The sequence below is a fragment of the Phalaenopsis equestris genome, unplaced genomic scaffold, assembly GCF_001263595.1.
Source record: "Phalaenopsis equestris unplaced genomic scaffold, ASM126359v1 Scaffold000670, whole genome shotgun sequence".
Taxonomy (NCBI): domain Eukaryota; kingdom Viridiplantae; phylum Streptophyta; class Magnoliopsida; order Asparagales; family Orchidaceae; genus Phalaenopsis; species Phalaenopsis equestris.
The window spans coordinates 457,069-472,826 of NW_018165110.1; the positions used below are offsets into that span (position 1 = coordinate 457,069).

Here is a 15,758-nt window from a genome sequence, read left to right on the forward strand (position 1 = left end):
GCAGCTCTATGCTAGCAAAAGTTGGCTCATCAAGCCACAAAAGCAACGTGAAAGGTTGCTAAGGGCCTCGATGAACAAACGATAAAATCAATGGATTTGAGGGTTCGTCAACTTCCCATTTGGAGCTAAAAAGCAATCTTAACCACCCGATCTAAGAAAGCAAAAGGAAAGGGCGGTCGAATTGCAGGCGAGTGAACCTTAAAGTCAGGCGGCCACACCCTAATCGTGGATGACTAACTCGAACTTCTCATGCACGACTCGCCGATGGGCCATAACACCCCCCAATGAGTCGGCTGACTCGACCCAATACCAGCCCATTTGTATTTCTCTTGTGTCTTTAATTGGGCGACTAAGAGACCGATGACTAACTAAGCTAGTGTGCTCCCACTTGTCCACCTTCAGCGTTGAACAGATGTGGTCTAAATATGATGTCAAGCTATGTGGTGTGTATAAGTTTTGTTTTGTCAGAATGTAAGAGGAATATAGCGGCCAATAAGATGTTCAAGTCCATGAAAATGCATGTGATATAATTCATATTTACTTATTCAACATTTAATATTTAAATTTTATTTATATTAAATTCTAATGTCATTATTAAATTAAAATATAAGCAAGAATAAATGTACTTTATTTCAATGGCATACATGCACCTAAGGCTATAATCGAGCTGGATCGAGTAAAGTCGAGCGTTTATATCATGGATTGGACGAGGCTTAGTCGAATCATAAGCTGTTCATATCCAATTCGAGCTTGAGCCAAGCTTTCAATGACACGAGGATTCATACTCTGCCTGACAAAATTTTAAAATGATCGTACTTAATTTGTAATTAATCTATATATTTTAATCGAACACACAAAAAAATTAACCAATTACTTGATTTTTCATGTAAAATACAAAAATTTATATGTAATTGATTTTTCATATAAGACTACTAAATAAGCTAATTATGCTAACAAATTACATAAGAAAATACTAACAAACTAGTTTATTAGAATAAAAACCTATGAAGAAATTATATTAAATTTAGAAGCATATTGATATTACATTATTATATGTTACTATTAAATATATAATTAAAAAAAGTTCTAAATAACTAACTTTTATTTAAAATTAATATCATATAAATATAGATCATTTAACATATTAATTGTTAAGTAACAAACGAGCTAGCTTGTTCGTAAATATTAACACACATGATTAAGTATTAATCAAGCTGAGCTCAAGTTATTCATCGAGTGTACTGGTTCATTTACAATCATAATATTAGCACTCTAAACATTATTATTTACAAATTTAGCAGTCTAACATTCTCATTTATCCATTTTTAAAATTCTTGCTCAAATATAAAAATTCATCATAAAATCATAAACAATATTTTCCTGCATATTTTTCATTTTTATCAAATTCACGACGATGTAGTCGTTAATCGTCCTATTAAAAAACAATTTAATTATATGATGATAATGATTTGAATATTATACAAATAAATATTTATATATAAATAAAAGTAGTTAATTACAATTATATTGCTATTATGTTTTTTGATAATTCAAGGGGAGAATTTTTTAAATTAGCTTTTCTTAAAAGATTAGTAAATATGTTAAAAGTTCGAATGAGCATTTCATTTTTTATGTAAATTTCTTAATAAATATTTTTATGAAATAAAATAAATAAGCAATTAAATAAATTTTAAATTAACATCAATTTAGTTTACACCAAAAAAATAAATTAATATATAAATTATAAATATGCATTTTTTTGTAATTAAATAACATACTAACAATTTAGTTCATTGGAATAAAAAAAAAGAAGAAGAAATTGTATTAAATTTTCATGCATGTTCATATTAAATAATAATAAATTATTATTAAATGTAAATTTAAATAAATTTTAATCAATCAAATATCATTTAAATAATATATCATATTGGTATAGTGCATTTATCATGTTATTTGTTGAAAGACAAACGAGCTCATTGGTGAACATTAACAAACGAGTTAGTTTATTTTTGAAAATTTTCATTTAACTATTCTGTGTAATAAAATGTTTAAACTTTTTTTATTATTATTAATTTGAATAAAATATTGAGTATTAATCAAACTGAAATCAAGCCTTTCATCAAGTGCATTGACTCATTTACAGTTCTAGTACTAATACCCAAAGCATTATTATTTAGAAATCTAGCACTCTTTTCATCTTTTTTTTATAATTCTCACCCTAATATTTTTATTTTTATCAAATTCTTAGTGATTTGATCATGACATACATAAATGCATCCATTCGATAGTTAAAAATATCACATGGGAGTTAGTTTTCTAAATAACAATATTTAGAGTGTTATGTATGAATTAACCCGTTAAAAAATAATTTTATGATATGATTGTTGTGGGTCAGATGATTTACAAAGGTAGAGTGATAATTTAACATCTTAGCATTACAAAAAGATATAACACACATACATATAATAGAAAAATACCAAGAGGAGATATCATGATTTTTTTACGTGGGAAAACCCTGGAAAAGGAAAAAAAACATGGGGTCTAGCATAGTCAAAATAACTTATACTATTTTTGTAAGTACATAGGTTTATTATTCTCATAAATTAAATAATATATAATTGTAATGTCATGTTCTAATTATATAATATTAGTTAAACTATAATGATTGCAATTGGACTACAACTAATATAGTTGATCATGAAAGTTGTATTCGAGAAATACAATTATGACAATTGGCCATGGAGGATACAATTGGAAGTTGTAGTAATTATTAGTCATATGTGCAATAGTTTGGGGTTGTAGTATCGTTAGTTGGTCACGAACGTCATAGTTGGAAGTAATAATAGTAGTTGGTCATAGAAGTTGTAGTTGGGGGTTGTAGTAAAGTTAGTTGGTCACAACATCATAAATAACAATATTTAGAGTGTTATGTATGAATTAACCTGTTAAAAAATAATTTTCTGATATGATTGTTGCGGGTCAGATGATTTACAAAGGTAGAGTGATGATTTAACATCTTAGCATTACAGAAAGATATAACACACATACATACAATAGAAAAATACCAATAGGAGATATCATGATTTTTTATGTGGGAAACCCTGGAAAAGGAAAAAAAAAATATGAGGTCTAGCATAGTCAAAATAACTTATAATGTGTTTGTAAGTACATAGGTTTACTGTTCTCATAAATTAAAGAAGATATAATTGTAATGTCATATTCTAATTATATAATATTAGCTCAACTATAATGATTGCAATTGGACTACAACTAATATAATTGATCATGAAAGTTGTATTCGAGAAATATAATTACGACAATTGGCCATGGAGGCTACAATTGGAAGTTGTAGTAATTGTTAGTCATATGTGCAATAGTTTAGGGTTGTAGTACCGTTAGTTGGTCACGAACATCATAGTTGGAAGTAGTGATAGTAGTTGGTCATAGATGTTGTAGTTAGGGTTTGTAGTAAAGTTAGTTGGCCACAACATCATAGCTGAAAGATATAATCGTAGTAGTTGATCACATAAATAGTAGTTGATAGTTATAATATTATCAATTGGTTACATTATACATAATAACAGTAGTTCATCACATAAACAATAGTAGGTGGTTGCACTATTGTCAGTTGGTGGTTGTAATATTGTCAATTAGTCTTAGATGTTGTAGTTGGGGGTTGTCGTAAAGTTAGTTGGCCACAACAACATAGTTGAAAGATATAATAATAGTAGTCGGTCACATAAATAGTAGTTGGTGATTGTAATATTATCAGTTAACCACATAGACCATAATAGTAGTAGTTCGTCGCAAAAGCAGTAGTAGGTGATTGTAATATTGTCAGTTGGTCAAATTGAAAATTATCACTTGAACCGCTTGTTTGTCATCATCAACTATCATCAATGTCATCAATCATAAACAATTACATTTATAGCATTCAATATTACAATTAAAGGACATCAAACTATTGTTGTCTATTTTTTAATTTTGTCTTTTGATAAAAAACACACATTCCTCTAATTTTTTATTTCTTATAGACTATTTCAATAGTATGGATAGCAAGGGTGTAAAATTTTGAGTTGTCATAAATACCACATTACAAATTACAAGTTCACTATATTTTTTTAAATTTATTTTATAGGCAAGTTGTAGATGTTATAATGGCTCCACCCATATTAAATTTGTCATTTTGAAATGACAAAGGAGCTCATTGTAAATTAACACTTTTAAAAAAGGCAATCATCAGTAAAAAAAAGCTTTAAAATTGCAACTGACGTCGGACTTAAATAAAATAATTGCCAATCAAACCTCGACAAAATAAGGTTTGTACATATTATAAAAATAAAGAAATGGCCATAAAATTGTAAGCTTTTCCACGTAAATGGTGGAGCCAAGGAGGTGAAATTACCACACTTTAGGGAGAAACACACAGTAGAGAGAGAGAGAGAGGAGCGCCCGCGTGCGAACCGCGCTCGTGAGGGAATTTCACCTTACCGGCTTCCCGGGTCCACCAAGTTTTTGTTCTTATTCCCTTCGATCTCTCGTTTCGTCTCCCAAGCCGAACTATTCTTCAGCAATCTGCTGTGCTATGATAGATCGCATAAAGATTGGAGCTTTTTGATTCGGAGCAAGAAAAACAGGAGATTTGGATCATCTTTGTTATTGTTTGTTCGGTATTGTACCCTTTTTCTACTTTTCTTCTCCTTGATTGCTTGGTCTGAGGAAGTTTTGATGGCTTGTTAGGGTTCTAGGCGGGAGGCCGAGGTTGGATTTTGGGCCGTTAGGTTTAGGTTTTGTTTTTTTTTTTTTTTTGACAATGTTTGGTTTGAATTTATGCTTGGATTGATGTCATGAGTTGATTTTCTTGCACAGACACGATTGAGCGAGATCGTTTCTTTGTTATTTTTCGTTTTTTTCAGATAAATTGGTTAGCTTAGGTCGGAAATTAGTAGTTTCTGTTTTTTTTTTCTTTATAATGAGAAAAGGAAGGCATTTTCGGTATGTGTGGACATTGTTTTGATGAGCTATGGATTCTTCATGATGGAATTTTACTGATTCCAAAGTTTTTTGCTTCTTTTTCTCATCTATATTGCTTGAAGTCATAGTTACAGACTGAAAATTGTTCTTTATTTGTTCTCATTTATCCTTATTTGCAGAAAGTTAAGCTTTTTAAGTGTTTTTGCTGGAACATTAACATAAAATTTGATTATGAAATTTCTATGGTTTTGATGAGCTATGGTTTTCATGAGCTATGGATTCTTCATGATGGAATTTTACTGATTCTAAAGTTCTTTCCTTGTTGTTTCGTCTATATTGCGTTGAGTCATGATTAACGACTGAAAACTGTTCTTTCTTTTGTTCTCATTAATCCTTATTTGCATAAAGTTAAGCTTTTTAAGTGTTTTTGCTGGAACATCAACATAAAATTTGATTATCTAATTTCTATCTTTTTGATGAGCCATGGTTTTGATGAGCTATGGATTCTTCATGATGGAATTTTACGAATTCTAAAGTTCTTTGCTTGTTTTTTCATCTATATTGCTTGAAGACATAATTACAGACTGAAAAATGTTCTTTCTTTGTTCTCATTAATCCTTATTTGCAGAAAGTTAAGCTTTTTAAGTGTTTTTTGCTTGAAGATTAATACAAAATTTGATTATGAAATTACTAACTTTTTCACCCTGTTCTTCCTTGCCTGTTTTATGAAATTTTATGAGTGATCCTACAGGTTTCTCTCTCACGACGGGGTCGGAAAGGATATCTCTTTATATCACACTTATACTCCAACCACTCTGGCCATCACCGGCTGCGAATTTCATTCTCACACCTTGAGGAAGGTGTGGGATCAGAAGGATTCTAATGCCGTCTTGTATTACTTATCTCTCTCTGCCATTCATCTTCGTCGCCACTTCTGTTGTAATCAGAAGGGTTCTCCAATCGATAATGGCTAATCATTGAAGGCCTCACAGCTCTAATTTGCAGTTTTTCATTCATTTGGTATCAGTTTCCTCGTTCGTTTTGGTGATATTGTGTGATTTGTAAAAGATATTACGAAATATTTAACAGAAGTTAAGGTCTGCAACTCTGTTTGTGTTTGTTTAATTTGTTTCCGTCCATTGTTTTATTTTCTAAATTTTGCGTAATGGCAATATGCTCTTGTTTGGCAAAGTTTTTGGCAGGAAGGAAGAAGAAATCTAAGGTAAGAGATGGCGGTCATGTTTTCATACATTTTTTTATTACTTTTTGGAAGATTTACATACATATCCCTCAAAATTTTTATGTGATTACATATCTAACAGCAAAACTACAATTTTTACTTATATGCCGCCTTAAAAATGCATGAAAAGTTGTATTTCACTTTTTTTTTTATGTTAAAATAGTGGTATTGTGATGTGATATGAAAGATTTGGGCGGTATTAATGTGAAAGCTAATATGTGATATGAAAGATTTGGGCGGTATTAATGTAAAAGCTAAAAGTTTTGGTTTTAGATATGTAAATGCATAGAAATTGGGTCGTATGTATGCCAATGCTCGATATGTAAATACATAGAAATTGGGTCGTATGTATGCCAATGCTCCCCTTCTCTATGAGCTAACATGGACTGTTATTTTGGACTAGAACTCGCCCGAAGTCATGGATGATGGTAATCGAAGTATCAATGATGGTAAACTCGAGTTTAAGTCAAGTAATATGGCCAGCTCTTCCACCCAAAATGGCCTCCCTGAGTCTCATATTACAATCTCAGACTCATCTCCTATGCAAGTGAAAAGATCTTCCTGTATTTCCGAAGCACCGATTAATGATAATAGCTTGGTCCCGGGTGATTTTATTCAAGAGATAGCTTACGAGGGAGGCGATGAACATGACGAGAGTCGATCCATGAAGAGAGATTACTCCGATTTCGATCTTCAAGCTAAAGGGGAACTTGCTTCACATGGATCAAACACTGAGTTAAACAACTTTGGTTTTGAGATCAAGGTAGAGACAGATGGAGGGCTTAGTCCTGATACAATGCTTGCGAGTGGGCATGTGAGTGATCCTGGTTTGGCACGGAAAGTTTTTGAAGGATCACCGGTTCTTAAGCGATCGTGTTCTAATATCGAAACGAAGAGAGCTACCGAGTCAATCAATTCAGTGAACAGGCTCAGTTCTTATTCCAACCTTCAAAATTTGTTAGGATTAGGTGGAGAAGAAGTTAGTTATGAGGATTATAGCAGCCCCATATCCGTGAAAACTTCTCGTAGCGCCGACCGAGTGATGCTAAGAAGACGTTCTTCGTGCCAGGTGCTTCCCTCTCGAAGCCGAAAAATCTGGTGGAAGCTCTTCCTATGGAGCCATAGAAATCTCCACAAATTCAGTGTTCCTCAAAAACTTGTTTCAGTTCTCAGTACTGCTAATCCAAAGGTTGGGTACTCTTCTGATACCCATGAACCGAGCCAAAAGCTCGATAAGATGAAGAAGGCGGTGGAGAGCCAGTGGGTCGCATTCTCGTCCGAGTCTTCCCCTCGAGACCGAGTTAACGCTTGGATAAACAGCCTCGTGGATGACGGATTCGGTTGTGAAGAAAACCATCATGAAACACTAGATGAAGGAACCGTCATTCGTTCTCATTTCGAGATCGGAGAGTCATCTGGGAAGAGTCATTCCCATACAAGTCGACATGCGATCGAGGAGGTGATACGGGCAAACAATATTATTCGTTCCTTGAATTCGTTCTCTTCAGTGGCTCATATTTCCAATATGGGACTTAAGGTCATTCCTACCATTTCAGCCTTTGGAGGCCTTAGATCAGTCAATCTCTCAGGGAACTTCATAGGTATATTCCATAAACTATGGAGGCAAAAGATTATGGGAAATTTACATACATTTTACACAGTTCTTACCCAAAATTTGATATTTATACTTATAACACTTTAGTGTCATAAACTTACGCATTAAAAGTGTTTTCCACTTTTATGAAGATATTTATACTTATAACACTTTAGTGTCATAAACTTAGGCATTAAAAGTGTTTTCCACTTTTAGTGATGTTGGTATTTTTATATAATGTTAAAGATTTTAATGATATGCATGTAAATATGGGAAATTTATGTGCATTTCACACAATTCTTACCCAAAATTTGATATTTATACTTATAACGTCTTAGTGTCATAAACTTATGCATTAAAAGTGTATTTCACTTCTATTAAGATAGTGATGCTGGTATTTTTATATAATGTTAAAGATTTGAATGATATGCATCTAAATATGTGAAATTTAGTACATTTCACACAATTCTTACCCAAAGTTTGATATTTACACTTATAACACCTTAGTGTCATAAACTTATGCATTAAAAGCATATTTCACTTTTATAAAGACAGTGATTGTGTTGTTTTTGATATGATGTTAAAAATTTGAGTGATATGCATGCAAATATGGGAAATTTACGAATATTTCACACAATTTTTTCCCACAGTTTTAAATTTATACTTATAACATCTTAGTGCCATAAACTTATGCATAAAAGTGTAATTCACTTTTATAAAGGTTGTGATGGTTGAATTTCTGATATGTTTTTAAAGATTTGAGCGGTATGCATGTAAATATGAATGTTTTGGTGTTAGATATGTAAATACATAGGAACTATGTTTTATTTATGTAAATCTTCAAAAGTTTATTGTGGCTTTTTCAGAGATAAAATGTTCAATTCGCATGATGCAGTTCATATCTCTCCCGGTTCGCTTCCGAAGGGCCTTCACACCCTCGACTTGTCCCGGAACAAGATAGCAACCATTGAAGGCCTTAAGGACCTCACAAAGTTGAGGGTTCTTAACTTGAGCTATAACCGCATCGCAAGAATTGGTCGTGGTAAGCCTTTCTCATTTACTTTTATTTTTACTTGTATGCTACCTTATCTATGTATGAATTAGTGCATTTCACTTTTTTTTTTTTTATTACTTTTATTTTTACTTGTATGCTACCTTATCTATATATGAATTGGTGCATTTCACTTTTTTTTTTTTTTTTTTTTAAATTTAAAATAGTGATATTTTTTATGAGATATCAAAGATGTGGGTTTAAAATGTTAACATTAAAAAAAATTTTATTGTTTGAAATGCTTAATATGCAAATTTTAACATTTAAAAAAATATATGAAAGAAGATGATTGTGTGACAATGAATAAGTGGTAATTCGTGTTGAAGAGATAGAGAAACCAATTCAAACACTGAGCGAAAATAACGTAAAATCGAGCATATGATTAACACACACCAACACACAGAGAATTTTATGTTGGTTTATCCAATTAATGGTTAGGTTTTCTTAGCCCTCTAATTCTAGAAGACTTTTTTTGCGGTAAGGCATAAAAGAGTCAAACCGAGTCAAGTTTTAGCTTATTTGAACCAAACTCATTTAATAATTGATTAGCTCGAACTCAAGCTCGACTTGAGTAAAAGAAGTCTAGCTCGAGCCTGATAAAAAAGCTCGAGCTTGACTTGGTTGTTGAGCTCAATTCCATTTGATCGAAGCTATACATTCTAGATTGTAGAGACGGGAGAACCAACTTTGATCTTAATAAATGTTAATCAAGCTGACTCATGTGCTCTAGAGTTTGAGTCTGGCCAAGCTGGAGCTCGTATGATGCATGAGCTCATTAATGTGTCAAGCTCCAGCAGGCTCGCAAGGCAACTTGTCCCACAATTGAGTCAGTTTCGACCTTCTTAGAATTTGACCGCTTCATAATGTGCTTTCATACAGGATTATCCAACTGCACGATCATCAAAGAACTGTACCTCGCCGGCAATAAGATCGGCGAGGTCGAAGGCCTCCATCGCCTCCTAAAGCTCACAGTTGTGGACCTCAGCTTCAACAAGATAAGCACAGCCAAAGCTTTAGGACAGCTTGTCGCCAACTACAACTCTCTCATGGCCCTCAATCTGATTGGGAACCCGATACAGAGCTGTGTGGGAGATGAGCAGGTGAAGAAAACGGTTCTGAGTCTTCTTCCCCACCTCACCTATCTGAACAAGCAGCAGATAAAGCAGCATAGAGCGAGAGAGGTTCCGGCCAGCCGGGCAGCCATTGTTGACACCGGAAGGAGCTCGCAGAGGCGGCCGGTGAGGCTTCTGAGTCAGGTCTCGAGCCCGAACTCATCGACGAAGAAGAAGACTCGACCCAAGGGTAAGTATCAGCAGTCATCTCTGAGAAGGTAAGCCTTGCCTGGTCAGCAGGCTTTATAGCTTTCATTGCCCATAACTTTTGTTCGTTGCTTGATAGTTTTATATGGTTTTGATTCGGAAAAATAAAGAGAATAATTGTGGGAATATTGTTTTTGCATTTTTGTTTAAAATAGTTAATAAATGTTTTTTTTTTCAAGATATTTATGAGATAATCATGTCTAGATTCTATGAAGCTCGTTTTCGTTGATGTTTTTATATTGATGTTAGAGTTGTGAATTTAGCGAATTTTGGTTGAAGATGGTTTATCATTCGAAAATTGACTCGAATTTTTGGCTCCTGTTGGATCGAAATAAACAAGCCAAGTTACAAGCCGACGAAAATTTGAATTTTTTTTTTTTTTTTTTTTTATATATGAATCTGTTCCTTGACAGCTCTACTTCCATTTGTGACATTGGCCAAATATGCAAATAACATGCTCAAATTTTTTTATTTATGCATTATATGATATGAAATTAGGAAGATTTACATACATACCACTTAATACCTATTGTCTTTTACATATCTAACATCCAAACTTCAGTTTTTACATATAACAGCCTACCCATGCATGGAAAGGTGTGTTTCACTTTTTCAAACTTAAAATAGTGATATTTTTTATATGATATGAAAGATTTGGGTGGTATAAGGGTCTGTTTGGGGCAGCTTGTGCGTTTCAAGATAAACAACTTATCCTGAAACGTGGCCTGCGGGTTAGTCGCGAGGGTCGACCCACGATCTGCGTTTAGTGTAAAAAATCAAAATGCGGCAGACAGCGTTTTCAAAAACGCACAAACCAAATGGTTAGGCTGTGTTTTCAAAAGTGTCGCCGCACTTATAAGTTGCCCCAATTGGGCCCTAAATGTAAAAAAAGAAGTAATGTTTAAGTGCTAAATGGCATTAAATTTAGTTTTGATCTAGATTTTGATGATTAATTTAATCTAGGATTTTTTTCAAGTATGAAAATATTACGAAAATTAAAATAATTATGCATTCAAATTTATTTAAACTAGGTAAATTAATATTACAAAGTTGTAATTTCAAAAAATATAATGAGGCCTTATGACAAATTCCATTTCATTCAAAAATTTCTCCATTTCAACGGTCATTTTGAGGAGGAAATATTACACCAGGAATTCTACTGTAGTTTTGCTTCAGGACATCAATTCAATTAGGTCATGCGGCTTTTACAGGCATGCCCATTTTAGTAAAAAAATTAATATTAATATAATACATGGGTGGCCATGACAGGCTCTGATTAGAGTTCTGACAATCAGGTCCTGCCACTTTTACAGTCATGTCCACTTTAGTTAAAAAAATTAATTTAATACATGGGTGGCCATGATAGGCTCTGAGTAGAGTCCTGACAATCAGACATTGACACTTTTAGGGACGTGTCTACTTTAGTAAAAAAAAAGTAATTTAATACATGGGTGGTCATGACAGCTCTGATTAGAGTCCTGACACTCAGGTATTGACACATACAGGCATGCCCACTTTAGTAAAAAAATTAATTTAATACATGGGTGGCCATGACAGATTCTGATTAGAGTCCTGATATAAACTACATCAGGACTTCTGAAGCAATACTTTATTTCCATTTTACGATACACACACACACATAAACACACACACACTTCATAAAAATAAAAATAAAAAGAGGTATTTTTAATTTAATATGAAATATTTGAGTGGTATAAATGTAAAATGTAGATGTTAAATATGTAAATACATAAGAATCACATAATAAAACTCATAAATTATTCATACATACAAATCTCTCCATTTCAACCATTTGAATAATAAAAAATAAAACATATAAAATTCATAAATCATTCATCCAAACTCCATTTGGCTTCAGTAGAGGATTGTACTAGGGCTGTCAAAAAAGCTCGTTATTCGCGAACAGTTCGTGTTCGGTTCGTCAATGAGTTCGTGTTCGATTCGTTCGATAAGTAAACGAGACAAACATGAACAAATTTTTTTCGTTCGGTTAGTTAAACGAACCAAACACGAACATTGATGCGTTCGTTCGTGTTCGAATCGTTATTGTTTGAAATATAAAATAATATAAAATAATTATATATAAAAAATTTATTATATTTTAAAACATTAAATTTTATAAATTATAATATATAATAAAATAATAATAATAATATATTAATATACTATAGTAGTAATATACTAATATAGATATTGTATATTTATATAATATAAGTTATATAATTAATATATAAATGCATCTTTTTTTTTTTTTTTTGACAATCGAGTGAGGCCTGGGGCATGCCTCTATTGATGCTTACCTTACTTGTTTAAGAACAAGTATATTAGAAAGGAATGTTGTCAGATTTTGCCATAGAGGTAATGGGTCTAGCCGACTCCGACAAATACACCTCTTTAGGCTTTTACTTTCAACTTCTGATACTTGTGATTTGATCCAAGAGAGGGTTATCTTTTTAGTTGATCACATCTCAGAGCTACCTCAAGTTAACCCCAGAGAAGGGTCTGAGATGGATCCTGAAGATGAACTATCCGGGAATCTTTTTTATACTCCTAATGATCTCCTCATGGAGGACGACCTCCTTGGTGAGGAGTTACATGACTTCGATATGGAAACCGCTAAAAGTGATCACTCTTCATCAAAGGTCCGCTGGTGACAACCTCGTCGTTGATTTCGATGAGGCTGATCATCAAGAGCCTGCATAGTCTCGAGACTTCCTGGGATTGATCAAGGCGACCATACTAAGGACGAGACTATCACCCTTCTTCAAGGCCATAGTTTTCATGACTGCTCAAGTAGCAACTCTACAGGCTAACGAAGCAGGGTTCGATGTAGTCTTGCCTCCGAAGCAGGTAGATATATGTTTGGTGACGCTCGTCGTACCACTTGAGCCCATAAGGCATGTTCATGCCACCTCTTCTTATGTTGCTCAGCATGAGCATGTACCTTTTAACTAAAATTTGAAGTTCAAAGTGGATGCAAAAGGTCAATACTGCTTTGGTAACTCAACAAGAAAAGGTCCTAGTGAGGTGAGGTCGATCATATCCAGAGGCTTATGAGTGCATACCATATCCTCTGGGATTCGTCACTCAACAATTCAAAAAGTTTAATAGGGTTGGAAACGCCTGACAGCTTATTGTCTAGTTTCATGCATTCTGTTGTAACATCAATAACAACGATGCTTTGCTCCTTCGCCTTTTTGTTACTAGTTTGCCTGGATTTTTTTTTGAATGATATGCTAATTTATCAAATGACAACTTCAAAACGTTCATCAAACTAGAGGACATGTTCATGAAATGCTTTACCGACGCTCAATAGCAGGTCACCATGAATGACCTAATGCTTGCCCAAAAAAAGCTCAACGAGCACTTAGTGGACTTTGTAATTTGTTGGCATCAATTTTTGGATATCATAGGTGTAGGGTGTCCACTTGTGATCGATGAAAATTAGTTATCGCATCATGCAAAAATTTGGCTCAAATTGACATGAGCACCAGCAAACTTGTTCAGATGGCTCCGAACGACAAAACGGACTGTGTGGTTGCGTCCGAAATGTCGATTTTACTTACGGGAGACTACTTCGCTGCGAAGACATGTCCGAACGAAAAAAGCGCAGAGGATAATAATATTATTATAATAAAAAAATAAAAGATATGTTTTCCTCCCTTATCTCTACTGCTCACGCATGACCCATGTGGAGATTCCCCCTCTCTCCTTTATTATATATATATATATATATTATCAAAAAGGAAGAGAGAGAAGGCACCTCGGAACCGAATCGCGAAAAAGGCCTCCTCCTCCAGATCGATTCACGAAGCCATACTCCTCCCGCTCCTCTCCTCCGTCGCCGGCGCTGGTCATCGATCCTTCTCCATCTCCGGCTTCTCCATTTCCCGTTCTTTTTCTCCTGCTTCTTCTTCTTCTTCTTCTTCTATTTCTTCTCCTATTTCTTCTTCCTCTTCTTCTTCTCAGGCTTCTATTTCTCCTATTTCTTCTTCCTCTTCTTCTTCTCCTATTTCTTATTCCTCTTCTTCTTCTCCCGCTTCTATTTCTTCTTCCTGCCAACCTCGACGGTCTTCCTTTGTCTCGCCGGCTTCTTCCTTGCCGGTGTTGTATTTTTTGCCGGACCAAAATAGTGAAGAAAGACTTCAATTTTTTTGGGGCTTTCTCCTGCGCCTCCTCCGGTTTCAGCATTCACCGCCGATAAATTAACATCCGTCACCTCGCCGAACAGCGAGCGTTGTCACTGTTCGAGGAGGCGCGTGTGTCTTTTACCTTGTGGGTTCCCCTCCTTCACCGTCTTCAAGCAATCCTCTCTCGCGAAGGTACCTTTTTTTGGTGTTGCATATTTTTGTATGCTAAATTATTTATTTTTGGTACTTCGCATATCTCACTGATCCATTCATCTTTTGCCCTTATTGGCTCTGTTTTTGTCCTATGCGTGTTTTACGAGGCACACTGGAGCATGGATCTGACGTCGGCGAGCTTGACGCAAGCAAAGAGAACGCGTCTGCAACCGTTACGGTGGTGAGATTCTCTAACTCCTAGTTGGCCCTAGATTTTAGCGGTGTCTAGGCGTGTGGGTTCGATCGCACACACGGGGTGCATGCGCCAGCATGGGTCGGCGCGACAACGTGCCTGCGTGATGGATCGTCGATTTCCTAGAGCTAGCCTTTAGGTTAGGACTTCCTGTGCGTAACCAAACACCCCCCGTAGAGCTGAGTGTCTCCCTTTTGTTGTGAGCCTTAGAACAAGTCCCGATGGGTCGGAGTCCCTCACTCCCCTTGCTTTGGTTTTTCCCAGCTTTACCTGGAGAAGCTAGGGGGTCGAACTTGGCAAAGCGAGAGAAGCTTCGTGGTCGGACTTGGCAAAGCGAGAGAAGCTTCGTAGCTGACTCGCTTTGCAAAGTCTGGAGGAGTTCGCAAAATGGGAAAAACTTTGTAGCTAGCACATTTTGAGACGGCGTGGAGAGTTTTCCCTTCGAAGATCCGGGGAGAAAACTCTTCACTTTCCCACACCAAAGCTGGAGGCGGCGATGCCGCATATCCAAGGGTCTAAACCTTAGGTTTCCCATGTGAGGTCGTTAGTACGAGCGTGACTCGCTATCATATGTGGTCATATGAACCTCGTTGTTTGCATGTGCATATCTTGCATGTTACATATTGTATGTCATATATCACACTTGCACCTGCACTCTGCACCTTGCATTTGCACTTGCACCTTGCACCTGACACCTTGCATTTGCACTTACAATTGCATCACTTGTGCCTCGATCGGTCGCCCCAGACCGGTCGACACCACTTATGGCTCGGTCGGTTATCCTGAATCGGTCACATCACTTGTGTTTCAACCAACTACCCGGGCTCTGTTGGTACAACACTTTGGATTGATCGGAATTTCCATCCCAATCGACTGACCACTTGCTCCTTTACATGTTGTGTATGTGCATATACATGTTTGTTTGCATGATCGATATCATCTACTTGAGTTGCATTCTTTCAGGTCACTACCTTACCGGCATACCATCTTTTTGGGCCCCTGTCGCTACAACATGGCTACCTC

General features: G+C 35.2%; 1 protein-coding gene across 1 annotated transcript; it reads left to right on the forward strand.

The window, feature by feature from the left end:
* Positions 1 to 4,417: 4,417 nt before the first annotated feature.
* Positions 4,418 to 10,366, forward strand: LOC110030164. The gene is made up of 5 exons (XM_020732762.1): positions 4,418 to 4,670; positions 5,726 to 6,196; positions 6,618 to 7,815; positions 8,704 to 8,850; positions 9,739 to 10,366. Exons 2-5 carry the CDS (start codon positions 6,140 to 6,142, stop codon positions 10,191 to 10,193), a joined length of 1,857 nt encoding a protein of 618 aa, XP_020588421.1. The 5' UTR covers positions 4,418 to 4,670; positions 5,726 to 6,139; the 3' UTR covers positions 10,194 to 10,366.
* The last annotated feature ends 5,392 nt before the right edge of the window (positions 10,367 to 15,758 follow it).

Excerpts from the sequence above, each read along its gene's own strand:
- LOC110030164 (XM_020732762.1), top strand. The coding sequence starts at position 6,140 with ATGGCAATATGCTCTTGTTTGGCAAAGTTTTTGGCAGGAAGGAAGAAG. Across the intron at positions 7,816-8,703 it reads TCTCTCAGGGAACTTCATAG|TTCATATCTCTCCCGGTTCG; the intron begins GTATATTCCATA and ends CGCATGATGCAG. Across the intron at positions 8,851-9,738 it reads CATCGCAAGAATTGGTCGTG|GATTATCCAACTGCACGATC; the intron begins GTAAGCCTTTCT and ends GCTTTCATACAG.